Source organism: Chiloscyllium plagiosum, chromosome 11 (genome assembly GCF_004010195.1).
Source record: "Chiloscyllium plagiosum isolate BGI_BamShark_2017 chromosome 11, ASM401019v2, whole genome shotgun sequence".
In the NCBI taxonomy this organism is placed as follows: Eukaryota; Metazoa; Chordata; class Chondrichthyes; order Orectolobiformes; family Hemiscylliidae; genus Chiloscyllium; species Chiloscyllium plagiosum.
In genome coordinates, this window is record NC_057720.1 from 4,133,782 (window position 1) to 4,151,325 (window position 17,544).

Sequence of the window (17,544 nt, forward strand, 5' to 3'; positions counted from 1 at the left end):
ATCCTCCCTCAGCACAGCTGTAATGCTATCCCTTATCAAAAACGCCACTCCCCCTCCTCTCTTGCCTCCCTTTCTCTCCTTCCTGTAGCATTTGTATCCTGGAACATTAAGCTGCCAGTCCTGTCCATCCCTGAGCCATGTTTCTGTAATTGCTATGATATCCCAGTCCCATGTTCCTAACCATGCCCTGAGGTCATCTGCCTTCCCTTTTGGTGTAGAACGGGAATCACATATTGGCCAAACCAAGCATGTTTCTTTTAATTGCTATGATATCCCAGTCCCATGTTCCTAACCATGCCCTGAGGTCATCTGCCTTCCCTTTTGGTGTAGAACGGGAATCACATATTGGCCAAACCAAGCATGTTTCTTTTGTATTTTTTTTAAATGTCAGTTGAATTGACCCTAACCTACCTTTAACAATGGGATTTTTAATTGTCTTCTCCAAGTTTGTTTGGGTCTCTGAATCCACTGTTCAACAGGGGACATTTCAGAATATCTCAAAGGGCCAAATGCTATCCCTTATTCCTAAGGTTTATGTTTTATTCATTTATTCATTCACAAGATGAAGGCATCGCTGGCTAGGCAGCATTGATTACCCATTCCTAATTGCCCAGAGGGCAGTTAAGAGTCAAGCACATTGCTGTGGGTCTGGAATCACATGTAGGCCAGACCGAGTAAGGATGTACTTTTCTATGTTCTATGTTCTAAAGCACAAGTCTGGAAGGAAACCCTGCATTGTGAGTGAGCAGTTGGAATATTCCACACAACAACCATAAAAACATTACGAAAATTCCCATCAATGACGCCAGCAGGTCCTGCTGGTAATCGAGGTGAAATTAGTCGGAGCACGATACTCCAGGATGAATAACCCTTGCTAGTTCTCAGCTTCAGGAGCTATGTCTCCAATGTTGTCTGACTTACATCCAAAAATCTGGTCCTGAGCTGTTGATGAAATGGAACCCAGCTGTAGGTTTAACCTGTTTCTAGGGATGGGTCCCACTGACAGTTAGGGGGGAGTTGTTTAAACTTTGTTCCCAGTCTGCCCTTAGTTATCTTGGTTATCTTGGTTGCCCTTGGTTATCTTGCCAACCACGAGAGTGCATGTTTTAGGGCATAGCATGGCATCATTGGTACCTATACAGGCCAGGGGAAAGTGAGTACTGCAGATGCTGGAGATCAGAGTCAAAATGTGTGGCGCTAGAAAAGCACAGCTGGTCAGGCAACATCCCAGGAACAGGAGAGTCGACATTTCGAACATAAGCTATTCATCAGGAATGTCCAAAGGGGTAGCCGTGTGCACCCACGTGGGCCCCAGCTATGCCTGCCTCTTTGTCAGGTATGTGGAACAGTTCATCTTCAGCAGTTACACCGGCACCATTCCCCATCTTTTCCTCCGCTACTTCAATGACTATATCGGCACTACTTCAAGCTCCCACAAGGATGTTGAACATTTCATCAACTTCTCAAACACCTTCAACCTTGATCTCAAGTTTGCCTGGACCATCTCAATCACCTCTCTCCCCTTCATGGATCTCTCCATCTCAATCTCGGGCAATCAACTCAACACGGACATCTACTCCAAACTCACCAATTCCCACAGCTATCTGGACTACACTTCCTCCCACCTGTAAAAACACTATCCCTTACTCCCAATTCCTCCACTTCCACTACATCTACTCCAAGGAGGAGCAATTCCAATCCAGGACATCCCAGATGGCCTCCTACTTCAAGGACTGCAATTTTCCCTCCCACGGTCAACAATGGCCTCCAGCGTATCTCCTCCACTTCCCACATCTCCGCCCTTGAACCCCACCCCTACAACCAGATAGATCTTTTATTTTACCGATAATAAATCTATAAAATGATATAGAGGCACTGAAATGATTCTTCAATTTTAATAATGTTCTGAATGCTTCATATTTAGTTATTTTATACACCTAGACACCTTGAAGAGCAGGCTCATAGCTCCTTGAAAGTGGAGTTACAGGTAGATAGTATAGTGAAGAAGGCATTTAGTATAGAATCATAGAGATGTACAGCACAGAAATAGATCTTTCGGTCTAACCCGTTCATGTTGACCAGATATTCCAACCTAATCTAGTCCACTTTTCCAGGCCCAAGTCCCTCTAAACCCTTCCTATTCATATGCCCATCGAGATGCCTTTTAAATGTTGAAATTGTACCAGCCTCCTCCATTTCCTCTGGGAGCTCATTTCAGACATGCACCACCTCCTGCATGAAGAAGTTGCATCTTAGGTCGCTTTTATATCTTTCCCCTCCCACCATAAAATTATGCCCTCTAGTTCTGGACTCCCCCATCCCAAGGAAAATACCTTGTCTATTTATCCTATCCAGGCCTCTCATGATTATATAAACCTCTATAAGGTCACCCCTCAGTCTTTAATGCTCCAGGGAAAACAGCTCCAGCCTATTCAGCTCTCCCTATAGCTAAAATCCTCCAACCTTAGCAAAATCCTTGCAAATCTTTTCTGAATCCTTTCAAGTTTCATGAAATCCTTCCAATAGGAAGGAGTCCAGAATTGGACGCAATATTCCAAAAGTGGCCTAACCAACTTCCTGTTCGGCTGCAACATGATCTCCCAACTCCTTTATTCAATGCTCTGACCAATAAAGGAAAGCATACCAAACGCCTTCTTCACTATCCTATCTACCTGTGACTCTACTTTCAAGGAGCTATGAACCTGCACTCCAAGGTCTCTTTGTTCAGCAACACTCCCCAGAACGTTACCATTAAGTGTATAAGTCCTGCTAAGATTTGCTTTCCCAAAATGCAGCACCTCGCATTTATCTAAATTAAACTCCATCTGCCACTCCTCAGCCCATTGGCCAATCTGGTCAAGATCCTGCTGTAATCTGAGGTAACCTTCTTTACTGAAAATGTGTTGCTGGAAAAGCGCAGCAGGTCAGGCAGCATCCAGGGAACAGGAGAATCGACGTTTCAGGCATAAGCCCTTCTTCAGTAACCTTCTTTACTGTCCACTACACCTCCGATTTTGGTGTCAACTGCAAACTTACTAACTATACCTCCTCTGTTCATATCCAAATCATTTATATAAATGGCGAAAAGTAGTGGACCCAGCATTGATCCTTGTGGCACTCCATTGGTCACAGGCCTCCAGTCTGAAAAGCAACCCTCCTCCACCACCCTTTGGGCATATGAATAGGAAGGGTTTAGAGGGACTTGGGCCAAGTGCTGGAAAAGGGGACGAGATTAGGTTGGAATATCTAGTCAGCATGAACGGGTCTTCTACCTTTGAGCCAGTTCTGTATCCAAATGGCTAGTTCTACCTGTATTCCATGAGATCTATTCTTGCTAACTGGTCCCCCATGGGGAACCTTGTCGAACGCCTTACTGAAGTCCATATAGATCACATCTATTGCTCTGGCCTCATCAATCCTCTTTGTTACTTTTTCAAAAAGCTTAATTGAGTTCATGAGACATGATTTCCATTCACAAAGTATGCTTGTCCTTATTGGTCAACACATTGAATGTACGAGTTAGAAGGTCACGTTGTGGCTGTACAATACATTCGTTAGGCCACATTTGGAATATTATGTGCAATTCTGGTCTCCCTGCTGTAAGAAAAATGTTTTGAAACTTGAAAGGGTTCAGAAAAGATTTACAAGGATGTTGCCAGGTTTGAAAGGTTTGAGCTGTAGGGAGAGGCTGAATAGACTAGGGCTGTTTTCCCTGGAGCGATGGAGGCTGAGGGGTGACCTTATAGAGGCGTATAAAATCATGAGGAGCAGAGAACATTGAATATAGAACATTAAAGTGCAGTACAGTGCATCGACCTGTGAAACCAATGTGAAGCCCATCTAACCTACACTATTCCATTATCATGGAGGAGAAAGTGAGGACTGCACATGCTGGAAATCAGAGCTGAAAATGTGTTGCTGGAAAAGTGCAGCAGGTCAGGCAGCATCCAAGGAACATCCTGAAGAAGGGCTTATGCCCGAAACGTCGATTCTCCTGTTCCTTGGATGCTGCCTGACCTGCTGTGCTATTCCATTATCATCCATGGTTATCCAATGACCATTTAAGTGCCCTTGAAGTTGGTGAGTCTACTACTGATGCAGGCAGGGTGTTCCACGCCCCTACTACTCTCTCAGAGTAAAGAATGGGTAAAATAAGGTCTTATCCCTGGGGTAGGGGAGTCCAAAACTGGATGGCATAGGTTAAGGGTGAGGGGGAAAAATGTAAAAGGGACCTAAAAGGCAACTTTTCATGCAGAGTGGTGTGTGTATGGAATGAGCTGCCAGAGGAAGAGGTGGAGGCTGGTACAATTGCAACATTTAAAAGGCATCTGGATGGGTATATGATTAGGAAGGGTTTAGAGGGGTATGGGCCAAGTGCTGGTAAATGGGACTAGATTAATTTAGGATAGCTGGTTGGCATGGACAAGTTAGTGTGAAGGATTTGTTTGTGTTGTACATCTCTCTGACTCTATGACTCCATGATTTGAATTTGAAAGATTAGGGATACCTGGTCAGTTTCTTGTTCAAAGAGGTGAACGGAAGAACATGTAAACATACTTTTAAAAAAGGCATTTCCTGGTCATCGCAATCACAAATAGCTGATTGGCCAAATTAGTAACTGGACAATACATGCAAATTTGTGCTGCAGTCAGTGAAGTAAAAAGAGAGTGGTGTCATGTGAGAGAGGTGATCAGTTGTCTAACCGAAGGGTCAGGTGAGGGGAGAGGGTGAGAAAGTGGGTCTTTCACAGTAAACTCAGGCAGTGTGGGAATTGAATCCACGCTGTTGGCATTACTCTGTATCACAAAGCAGCCATCCAGTGAACCGACACCTGTCAGTGAAGCAATGGGACTGAAGAGAGATACAGTGCATAATTCCAGGTTTGGTTTTGAAAGCACCACATTTCCACCCAATGAAGACATGGTCTCCAAGGGAAAAAGGACAAGAAAACATTGGAATATCTACTCAACCTTTTGACTATAGAGACTGAAGAGCAAGGGTTAGTTGGTTTTTCATCTGTGTATTTATGTAATTACAGGGCTCTGTTAATTGTGATTTTCTTCCTCTCTGTTTTAAGGATTGGAGATGAGCTGGGTCATCAGGCCTCCTGAGAAAGTGCAGAGTGGGGAGGAATTCAATGTCACCTACACCGTCTCTGCCTCCAATGACTTCTATCAGATGGCTGTCACAAATGGAATTCTGAAATACAGGTGGGAATTAATGAGAAGGAACAGAATTTCCCTTTTCTTTTGAAACCACCATCAATGTTACTCACTGCATCATCATTTTCCATTGGGGAAATAATGGAACATCAACCTTATTACAATTTTCACTCTCTTCTGAAAATATGTCTTGAACTCACAGCAAAAAGCAGTCTCCATGAGATGACTATTTGTATCTTCCACAATCTGAATGTGCCCCAAGATTGACCTTTTTAGCAGAATGTTTCTCATTAGAGGTTGGATTGTTTGACCACCACTGAGACACTTACCACACTGTCATCACTCAGGCTAAAGTTAGCATTTGTATTTATTTGAAAAATCTACATGTTTTTTCCATTGAAACATAATGAGAGGAAAATAATTACAATTTAGCAATGGAATTAATACGATTTAAAGTGTGGTCAAATATTAAGTCATTTTGGAAGTTATTAAACTGGTGTTAGAGCATAGAATATAGAACAGTACAGGCCCTTCAGCCCACAATATTGTGCCAAGCATTTATCTGAATCTAAGATCAAGCTAACCTACACACCCATCAATTTACTGCATCCATGTTTTTGTCCAGCAGTTGCTTAAACATCCCTAATGTCTCTGACTCCACCGCTAGCAGTGTATTCCATGCAGCCAGCACTCTCTGTGTAAAATATCTACCTGACATCTCCCCTATACTTACCTCCAACCATCCTAACATTATGATCCCTTGTGACAGCCATTTCTGCCCTGGGAAAAAGTCTCTGGCTATCTACTCTATCTATGCCTCTCATTACCTTGTACACCTCGATCAAGTTACCTCTCTTTCTTCTCTCCAGTGTGAAACGCACTAGCTCACTCAACCTTTCTTCATAAGACATGCCCTCCAATCCAGGCAGCATCCTGGTAAATCTCCTGTGCACCCTCTCTAAAGCATCTACATTCTTCCTATAGTGAGGTGACCAGAACTGGTCATTATATTCCAAGTGTGGTCTAACCAGAGTTTTATAGAACTGTAGCAAAATCTCGTGACTCTTAAACTCAATCCCCCTTGTAAAGAAAGCCAAAACACCATACGCCTTCTTATCAACCCTGAGAACAACCCTTAACAATTACTGAGAACAATATTTGCTAATCAATCCTAATTGTCCCAAGAGTTATACTAACAACCAATTTAAGATTATCATTCACTCTTGTGGCTTGGCTCACTCATGTGTTCTAAGGGTTACGTATATTCACACAATGGGCCCCTGTGCTTTGCAAATAACATAAGTAAGTGTATAAATTGCACCCACTTCAAGTAAAACAAAAAGCTTGGGGGACACTCAATCCTGACTCATTCTACATCACATTGCCTTTACTAATCAGAGTCCACTTGCCAATTGTTACAATGTGGAGGTCGAACCCCTCTGTTAATTAAAATAAACATTTAGAAAAGCTCGTCTTGCCTCATAATCTGTTAAAATGTGTGAGTGAGTGAGAACTCGTCATTTCCACTATTTCACTCAGCAAAGGGGCTGAAAGTTAAATGGGAGGGGGCTGGGGCTGGAGGGAAGGTAACTGGGAATGCAATAGGTAGATGAAGGTGGGGGCTGATGGTGGTAGTTTAGAGGGGAGGGTGCAGCAGATAGGTGGGAAGGAAGAAGGACAGATAGGACAGGTCAAGAGGGTAGTGCCGAGTTGGAAGTTTGGATCTGGGATGAAATGGGGGGAGGGGAGATGAGGAAACTGGTGAAATCGACATTGATGTTGTGTGATTGGAGAGGGTCCCAAGGTGGAAGATGAAGTGTTCTTCCTCCAGGTGTCTGGTGGCTAGAGTTTCGTGGTGGAGAAGGCCTAGGATTTGCATGTACTTGGCGGAGTTGAAGTGGTCAGCCAAAAGGCGGTGGGGATTCACGGGACTCTGATGAGTTATTTTCTTTTGTCTCCTTTCGATTCCTTATTATTCCTTCGGATTCTTTGCTGATAAAATCATCATGGATAGAACAGTGATTAACACTGCTGCCTCACAGCACCAGGGACCCAAGTTCAATCCCTGCCTCAGGCAACTGTCTGTGTGGAGTTTGCACATTTTCCCTGTGTCTGTGTGGGTTTCCTCTGGGTGTGGTTTCCTCCCATGGTCTAAAGGTGTGCAGGTTAGGTGGATTGGCCATGCTAAATTGCCCATAGTTTAGATCAGAGTGGTGCTGGAATAGCACAGCAGGTCAGGCAGCATCTGAGGAGCAGGAAAATTGAAGTTTCCTAATGGTAAGGTCCTAGGGAGTGTTGCTGAACAAAGAGACCTTGCAGTGCAGGTTCATAGCTCCTTGAAAGTGGAGTTGCAGGTAGATAGGATAGTGAAGAAGGCGTTTGGTATGCTTTCCTTTATTGGTCAGAGTATTGAGTACAGGAGTTGGGAGGTCATGTTGTAGCTCTACAGGACATTGATCAGGCCACTGTTGGAATATTGCATGCAATTCTGGTCTCCTTCCTATCGGAAAGATGTTGTGAAACTTGAAAGGGTTCAGAAAAGATTTACAAGGATGTCGCCAAGTTTGGAGGATTTGAGATATAGGGAGAGGCTTAACAGGCTGGGGCTGTTTTCCCTGGAGTGTTGGAGGCTGAGGGATGACCTTATAGAGGTTTACAAAATTACGAGGGACATGGATAGGGTAAATAGGCAAAGTTTTTACCCTGTGGTGGGGGAGTCCAGAACTAGAGGGCATAGGTTTAGGGTGAGAGGGGAAAGATATAAAAGAGACCCAAGGGGCAACGTTTTCACGCAGAGGGTGATACGTGTATGGAATGAGCTGTCAGAGGAAGTGGTGGAGGCTGGTACAATTGCAACATTTAAGAGGCATTTGGATGGGTATATGAATAGGAAGGGTTTGGAGGGATATGGGCCAGGTGTTGACAGGTGGGACTAGATTGGGTTGGGATATCTGGTCGGCATGGACGGGTTGGACTGAAGGGTCTGTTTCCATGTTGTTCATTTCTATGACATTATGACTCTATGACTCTGATCTCAACTCTGCTTTCCAGCATCTGCAGTGGCAAAATGCTGGGATGGGGCAGATCTGGATGGGATGTTCTTCAGAGGGTTAATGTGGACACAAAGGGCCAATTGGCTAATTCCCACACTGTAAGGATCCTATGACATGAATTTGTGGATACATGACTTCTTAGGCTTTCATTCTTTGGTTGAGAATTCGCCCATTCAGTTCCTCTGAAGATGTTTTTCTCCCCATTACCTTTTAACAGAGCAGCTCACCCATCACTTGTTCAAAGGAAATTACGATGGATAATAAATTCTGACTTAGTCAGCATTGCCCACATCCTGTGAATAAACAATGAAAATATAAAACTCGATACTCAACTTTCTGCTGCTGTCGGCGAAAGTGAGGACTGCAGATGCTGGAGATCAGAGTCTAGATTAGAGTGATGCTGGAAAAGCACAGTAGGTCAGGCAGCATCCGAGGAGCAGGAAAACCGACATTTCAGGCAAAAGCCCTTCATCAGGAATTCTACTGCGGTACCTTTGTGCCTTGATCTTTGAGCACTTGAGGCTTGACTATAAACCATCAAGTTTTTTATGCAAAGAGTTCAAAATCATGCTGTTGGCAGATAAGGAGAAACCGTTTCTGGGTGCGGGAGGATTGGTAACCAAAGGGCATGGGTTGATGAGAATCAGCAAAAAAGCAGGCAATGACATGAGGGGGGAAAACATATTTTGAGTTGGATTGATTCTGAATTATAAAAAGGTTTAATAGGTTCACTGATAAATTTTGAAAAGAGCATTGGATACATATCAAAGAGAAAATATTTGCAATGTTTAATGGCTGGGAGAATGTGGATCACTTTCTAAAAAAACAGCATAGTCATGGTGGGCAGCATGGCCTTTTCTGATCTGTACGATTTCTGGATTCTATCAGAAAAGGTCTATTGTGAACTTTAATCAATTTACACCAGCTTGATTAATCAAGTACTACAATGCCCACCATTAGATGCTGTTAAGTGTATATAAAATACTAATTCTCTATTAAGTACAAAATGTACTTTGTTCTACTTTGAAAAGATTCCAATGTTGTTTTGTTTCACACATATTTGCTTTGTTAATACACAGCAATGCAAGCGAAGCCAAAAGATTTTGTGAGGAAAGGGAATGTCCAATCAACTGGAAAGATGCAACTGAAAGCAACTGCTGTGTTTACCATGCCAACATCCACTCCTGTCCTCTAGCATTCATGGTGCGTGCTTACTGTATTTCATGGTTATTCACTGTGCAGCTCATTTACAAATCTGTCCATGGCTTCATCCCCTCTCTATCACTGTATCCTCCTCCAGACCCTCCAGAATCTTTATCCTCTCAGACGACTTGTGCATGTCTAATTTTCATCACATCAAATAAAAGAAAAGCAAAACGCTGCAGATTGTGGAATCTAAAACAAACACTTGCTGGAGAAACTCAGCAGGTCTGAGGAGAGAGAAACAGTGTACATTTGAAGTGCAATGTGACTTCTCTTCAGAACCATTCTGAAGAAGAGTTAAACTGGACTCGAAATATAAACTTTCTTTCTCCTCAGACACTGCCAACCTATTGAGTTTCTCCAGCACTTTCTATTCGTGTTTTGTGACTCCACCATTGGTGACTGTGTTTTTTGCTGTAGACCTGAAGGTTCCTCTCTGTCTGACCTTTTCTGAAATGCAACTTAAAACTTACCGATTGACGAAACTTTAGTTCACCTGCTCTAACGCAACCTCACATGGCTCAGTGGCACATTTTTGATAATCTCTCCTGTGAGGCATCTTACTAAGATTATTGTGCAGACTGTTGTTGCTGTTTTGATGTAGTCAATGGAAATTTAATGGAAATTATTGCTTTCAGTGCTGTTTGTAACACTGATGGTAGAATTGCACGTGCGATGAATGAATAAGTGATTTAGGAGCATGGGGCCACTCAACCCCTCAATCCTGCTTTGCCATTAGGACTATTTTGATCTGATTACTGCATGTTGCCACCTACCCCACTCCTTACTTACCAAGAATCTATCCACCACGACTTTATTGCTCAGACCTTTGAGTATAGGAATTGGGACATCATGTTGAGGTTGTACAGGACATTGGTCAGGCCTCTTCTGGAATACTGTGACCAATTCTGGTTGCCCTGTTACAGGAAGAATATTATTAAGTTGGGGAGAGTACAAAAAGATTTACAAGGATGTTGCCAGGAATAGAGGGGCTGGGTTTTAAGCAGAGGCTTGATAGATTAGGACTTTTCTCACTGGAGGTTGAGGCGTGACCCTACAGAGATTTATAACATCATGAGGAATGTAGATAAAGTGAATAGCAAGTGTCTTTTCCCTAGGGTGGGGGATTTCAAGACTAGGGGGTAATATTTTAGGGTGAGAGGAGCAAGTTTAAAAAAGACACGAATGTCAATTTTTTTACACAGAGAGTCGTTTGTGTGTGGAATGAGCTTCCAGAGAAAGGATGGACACGGGTACAGTTACAACGTTTAAAAGACATTGGATAAGTTCACGAATAAGAAATGTTTAGAGGGATATGGGCCAGGAGCAGGCAGGTGGGACTAGTTTAGTTTTGGATTATGGTTGGCATAGACTGGTTGGGCCGAAGGGTCTGTTGTATGACTCAATGGCTCTACCTTAAATATATTGAAACACTCTGTTTCCAGCATTTTCTCAGAAAGAGGGTTTAAACCATTCAAAACCCTCTGAGAGAAAGAAAATTCTCATCATCTCATGTTTAAAATGGGGACCCCTGATTTTGAAAAAAAGTGACTCCTAGTTTCTTCCAAAGACAGAAATATCTTTTCTGCATCACTCTGCCAATACCCCTCAAAATCTCTTTCAATTAGTTAATCAAACTTTTAAAAACCTAATTGCTGGGCATTAACTGGCACCGCTTATTTACTTGACGAGGAACCTTATCATTATAAGAAATTGTTTCCATTAGGTGGGGAGACTAGGACCCATGGTCACAGCCTTAAAATTAGAGGGGGTCAATTCAGAACAGAAATGCGGAGACATTTCTTCAGCCAGAGTGTGGTGGGCCTGTGGAATTCATTGCTGCAGAGTGCAGTGAAGGCCGGGATGCTAAATGACTTCAAGGTAGAGATTGATAAATTCTTGATGTCACAAGGAATTAAGGGCTACGGGGAGAATGCGGGTAAGTGGAGTTGAAATGCCCATCAGCCATGATTAAATGGCGGAGTGGACTTGATGGGCTGAATGGCCTTACTTCCACTCCTATGTCTTATGGTCTTATGGTCTAACCTGCCGACAATATGAAGGAATGCCTCTTCACAATGGTTCAGGTCTGGGGAGAGAGAGTGGTGACGGTGAAAAGAGTCGGCTGTGGGGGGGGGGGGGGCGCGTGTTGTCATACAGTGGTGGTGTCCCTCCCTCTGAGTCAGGTGAGCCAGCTGCTGCACAGGTGTTAATAAAATTCCTGAACAGGTTGATCAGAAATATCCAAACACTGACTGAGGAAACATTTGCATGGCCACTGGGAGGAAGAGCAGGGAATTGAGATGAATGAAGTGACTTCCTCAGAAGAAATTGGACTTTTATTTGGAAAGGAAGGATGTGCAGACTCACGGGGAGAAGACGGAAAGTGGCACAAGGGGAGTTGCTCATTCAGGAATGGGGTCGAGTAGTAATGTCACTGGTAATGTCAGTGGGCTGGTAACCTAGAACAGCAGGCACTAATGTCCCTGAGCACTTAGGATCAAATCCCACAATAGCAAATTTCAATAAAAATCTGGATTTATAATCTAGCCTCACGGTGAATATGTAACCAGCACTAATTGCCAAAATTCATTTGGATTAGTTGGCTGGACAGCTGATTCGCAGTGCAGTGATGCCAACAGAATGGGTCTGATTTTTGTTAGAGCAGTCGGAGGCTGTGGGATGACCTGATCAAAATATATCATATTATGACAGACGTGGATAATCAGATTCTCTTTGGAAATATCAAATACTGGGGGCAGTGGTGAGAGGAGGAAAATGTTTCACACACAGGGTGGTAGGTCCTTGGAAGGTACTGCCAGGGGTCGTGGTAGAAGCAGGTAACAATGTCTAAGAGGTGGTTAGACAGACACATGAACAGGTTGGAAACAGACCACGTGCAGGTAGATAGGATTAGTTTAGAATGTCTTTGTGGTCGGCACCGATATGATGGGCTGAAAGGCCTATTGCTGTGCTGTACTGCTCTATGTTCTTTGTTCTATGAAAGCCAACCCAAACACAATGGGCTGAATGACGTTCTTCCATGCTCTAACCATTCTATCATCCCACAGATTTCACACTCAGAGTTTCAAATCTTGTTTATTTCAGAAAAAAGGTGGAATCTGTGGTCCGTGGATACCAGACGATGGCAAAATAGTTACTCACACCATTTCTCAAGCAGGCAAGATGTCTCAACAAAACTGGACAAGTAAGGTACAGGTTTATGAGAAGTTGGACTATTCATATCTAAACACAAGACTTACCTGATGGTCCCTATCCACTATCAGTGAATCAAGAAATAAAGGGAAAGCTACAATTCTGCTTCCGGACTGGTTTCTTGCAAATTGATCATTGTACAATTAGAATAAGTTTAGTTTAATGCAATATGCATCAGATATTTCCCCTTCTTTAGGGTTATAAGATGAAAGGTGTGTGATTTATATATATTTATGTATTAATATCAATTTTTGGAGTTTAAATTTTAAGGTAAGCATATACGTTCTTCTATATTTTTGTGAAGAGATTTAGTAATTAACTAAGTCAGATTTTACAGATTTACTCTGTCAGCAAGTAGGAGGGCTTATGCCCGAAACGTCGATTCTCCTGTTCCCTGGATGCTGCCTGACCTGCTGCGCTTTTCCAGCAACACATTTCCAGCTCTGTCAGCAAGTAGAATACTTGAAGGCTTCCTGAATGGTTAATGGAAGTTTGTTTATAATGTGGGGTTTTTTAGATTAGATTACATTACAGTGTGGAAACAGGCCCTTCGGCCCAACAAGTCCACACCAACCCGCCGAAGTGCAACCCACCCATACCCCTACATTTACCCCTTTACCTAACTCTACGGGCAATTTAGCATGGCCAATTCACCTGACCTGCACATCTTTGGACTATGGGAGGAAACCGGAGCACCCGGAGGAAACCCACGCAGACACGGGGAGAACGTGCAAACTCCACACAGTCAGTCGCCTGAGGCAGGAATTGAACCCAGGTCTCTGGCGCTGTGAGGCAGCAGTGCTAACCACTGTGCCACCATGCCGCCCACAGGTTCTGTGCAGATGGTTTTGTGACAGGAAAAGAAAGAAGTCACAAAACCATCTGCACAGCTGAATCTAGGATAGGTAAATTAATTATTTTCTGTTAAAAATCATCTGACCTCAGTTCAAAGGAGAGTCTAGATTAGAGTGGTGCTGGAAAAGCACAGCAGGTCAGGCAGCATCCGAGGAGCAGGACAGAGTGGAGAGATAAATGAGAGGGGGGTGGGGGTGGGGAGAAAGTAGCACAGAGTACAATAGGTGAATGGGGGTGGGGATGGAGATGATAGGTCAGAGGGGAGGGTGGAGTGGATAGATGGAAGGAGAACTGACTGAATTATATGTAAGGATCGTTTCTGCTAGACAAAAAGGGGTTTCTTCAGACAGCTGAAGGAATAAGTTACCTCAGTGAAAGACATTTGCTGTGCAAGTCAAAAATAAAAGGGCTTCACATTTCAAAACTGGAACCATAAAGAAAGAGTTAATGATTTGACAGGGAAGTTAACGTCCTCTGGATTTTGATTAATTGTAATTTAGATTACCTACAGTGTGGAGACACGCCCTTCAGCCCACAAGTCCACACTGACCCTCCAAAGAGCAACCCACCCAGATGTTTGAGTAGATGGTATTTTGCTTTCTGGGTGTTTGAAATGTTTTAAGCTAATTTATACGTAGATCGTTTGATTTACTTGATTTTATTTTTCTTTCTGTCTTTTGTGTAATAAATTTCTGTTTCATTGTTAAAGCCAAATCTGCAGCCCTGTGTACATTTATGTTTCTATTAAAAAAACACATTAAATATTATAAGAACAAATTATATTCTATCAAGCCAGATCTGACTTATCTATGAATAACATGAGTTGGGATTATAGAACAAACCTTCAGGATTGAAATTGATGGGTGTCCACTCTGGTTTGATGGATGGTAAGTCCAACGTATGATCTGTGTAATATTCCACCAATGTGGCAAGGATCAGGTGGATAGGTTGGAGGTTAGCTTGTGTGCTCCCTTCAATTTCACCTCTGTATGTTCCTGATGAAGATTCCTTGATGTATTCGGCACCTTCCCAAGTCAATGTTCTCCATTTCGGACAGTCACAAGCCAAGTCCACAGGAATGGTCAATCCTTGCAAGGAGACATTGAGGATGTTCTTAAGCCATCTCCACTGTCTTCCCTCCTGCCATGACTGAGTTCAGATTAGAGCAATCCCTTTGAGAAGCAAATGAATGTCTGGCCAAACAGAGCTAGCTCAAATGATTCATGCCTCAAGGTTAAATAAGATTTTCTTTGTTCTTTTGTGGCACATGGGCATCACTGGCTGCTCAGTATTTAGTGCCCATTCTTAATTGCCCCCTCAAAGGTGGGGGTGAGCTGCCTTCTTGATCCACTGCAGTCCATGTGCTGTGGGTTGACCCATACCACCATTAAGGAGGGAATGCCAGGATTTTGACCAGTGACACTGAAGGGACCACAGTATATTTCCAAGTCAGGATGGTGAGTGTCTTGGAGGGGAGTTTGCTGTTGGTGGCTCTCCATGTATCTTTTGCCCTTGTCCTTCCAGATGGAAGTGGTCATGGGTTTGGAAGGTGCTGTCTGAGGATCTTTGGTGAATTTCTGCAGGGCATCTCATAGATAGTGTGCACTGCCGCAACTGATCATTGGGGATGGAGGAAGTGAATGCTTGTCGATGTGGTGCCAATTAAGTGGGCTGCTTTACCTGATGGTGTTGAGCTTTGTGAGTGTTGTTGGAGCTGCACTCATATAAGCAAGTGGGGAGTATTCCATTACTCTACTGTGTTATACCTTGTAAAAGATGGACAAGCTTTGGAGAGTGAGTTACTTGCCGTAGTATTGCTAGCCTCTGACCTGTTCTTGTAGGCATTTTATTTATATGGTGAATCCAGTGGCATTTCTAGTCAATGATAACCTCTGGGAAGTTGCTAGTTGGTGATTCAGTGATGGTAATACCATTGAATCTCAAGAGCGGTGGTTGGATTGTTTCTTGTTAGAAATGGTCATTGCTGGAATATGTGTGGAACAAATATTACTGACCACTAATCAACCCAGTCTGGATATTATCCAGAGCTTATTTTATTCCAACATATTCGGCTTTGGTTGTTTTAGGAGAGGCACATTCTTAGAATCAGTAGTAATGTTAGAAAAGTATATAATTCAGTGAGATACGAAATTTTGCACCAGAAAACCAATCCTCGTGGGCAGCACGGTGGCACAGTGGTTAGCACTGCTGCCTCACAGCGCCAGAGACCCGGGTTCAATCCCCACCTCAGGCGACTGTCTGTGTGGAGCTTGCACGTTCTCCCCATGTCTGCATGGGTTCCCTCCATGTGCTTTAGTTTCCTCCCACAGTCTAAAGATGTGCAGGTTAGGTGAATTGGCCATGCTAAATTGCCCTTAGTGTCAGGTGAAGGGGTAAATGTAGGGGGATGGGTGGGTTGCGCTTCGGAGGGCCAGTGTGAACTTGTTGGGCTGAAGGGCCTGTTTCCACACTGTAATGTAATCTAATCCAAATGCTGGGCCACCTGAATGCAATTAAGAGTCAACTACATTGTGGTGGGTCTGGAGTTACATGCCGGCCAGGCTGGATAAGAATGGCAGACTCCCTTCCCCAAAGGACACCAGTGAACCAGATGGGTTTTCCAAAAATTGATTGTATTGTCATGATCATAATTAGACTCTTAATTCTGGATTTTTATTGAGTTTGAAAACCGTTATCTGCCATGATGGGATCCGTACCCAGGTCCTCAGAACATTACCTGATTTCTGAATTAATAGGTTAGCAAAAAGACCACGGGGATGTCATTCAAAACACTCTGGAGTCAGATTCACAACTTGTGGGGCGAAGAAATTTCTCCTTGCTGTATTCCTTAAGGTTCAACCTCTTCTCCTGGATTGTTCTGGATTCCCCAGGCAGAAGAAACAATCACTCACATCAAATGACCATTACATCTTGCTTGCCAAACCCCTTCAGAATTCTCTATGCTTGATTTATGTACCTGTCATTCTTGCTTTATTCTTAGGTGGTCTTGATCCATGTAGGAGTGACTTCCCTCATTGCCCATGTTAAAGTTGGACATATGCATGCTGCCTTGGAAGCAAAGACAACTGTAATAAGTGGACAAGGTATTGCTTTAGTTGGTTCTATTTATAACATTAAACTGTATATGGGCTGTATTTTCTCATGTTTCCAAGAGATATAGATCATGGAAATATTGGTAAAAATAACATTCCCATAGCCCCTGTCTCAGAGAGAGAGAGAGAGATGGATGGTGGTACTTTAACCTGAAGGTCACTATGTCTCAGGCGAGGGGTGAAGTTGAGGAGGTGGGACCTTTGTCGTAAGCTCAGATTTAACCCCACACTGTTGGCAACACTCTGCTTTCAGTGAACTGAGCTAACCGACTCCCAGCCCCAGTTTTCTCTCAATAAGAAAGCACTTTTTGGAATGAGAACCACACCTTCTCCACAAGCCCACAAAACAAAACAGAAAAAATCAGACTTTTACTAAAAAAAATCGTAGAAAGCATGTAGGGGTGTGGGTAAAGAGCTGGAAAATGGGATTAGAATAGTTAACTGGCTGTTATTGACCAACATAGACTCAATGGGACGAAGGGCTTTATTCTGTGCAGTGGACCTCTATGACTCTGTTCACAGCTTTCACTTTCAATAAGCAACATAGTTCCTTCCTGCACCCATGATTACTCTGAGCAGTGCCACAGGAGACCTATTAACAACTTAGAAATTTTGTGTGTGGTATGTCTATAAAATGAATACTTTATTTTTTCTCGTTGTTCCTTCTCATTGTTACGACACTGCTATCTAATAAAATAATTGCACAGAAACTGAATTTTTCCAAATTGTCTTCAATGCAATGAGCTATCTTGGCTTTAAACCTGTGTGTATTAGTTTGTGACGATGGTGTTTGCGATGGGGGTGAGCGATGTGACACCTGTCCTGCTGACTGTGGAGTCTGCCCCATGGCAATTGGCATCAAAATTTCCATAGGACTTCCTATTGCCGTGTTCGGTAGCGGCTTTATACTCACCCTGGTGGTAGGTAACGATATTCCTCCTC

The 17,544-nt window shown here is 43.2% G+C and overlaps 1 protein-coding gene across 1 annotated transcript in view; it reads left to right on the forward strand.

The window, feature by feature from the left end:
• The window catches only part of LOC122554107 (atrial natriuretic peptide receptor 2-like), a 99,966-nt gene that overhangs the window by 8,496 nt on the left and 73,926 nt on the right, over positions 1-17,544 (forward strand). Inside the window, exons 3-7 of the mRNA XM_043698591.1 lie at positions 5,078-5,210; positions 9,295-9,418; positions 12,527-12,631; positions 16,491-16,593; positions 17,377-17,522. Of these exons, the coding sequence (XP_043554526.1) occupies positions 5,078-5,210; positions 9,295-9,418; positions 12,527-12,631; positions 16,491-16,593; positions 17,377-17,522 (611 nt within the window). The remainder of the gene's footprint in view (positions 1-5,077; positions 5,211-9,294; positions 9,419-12,526; positions 12,632-16,490; positions 16,594-17,376; positions 17,523-17,544) is intronic.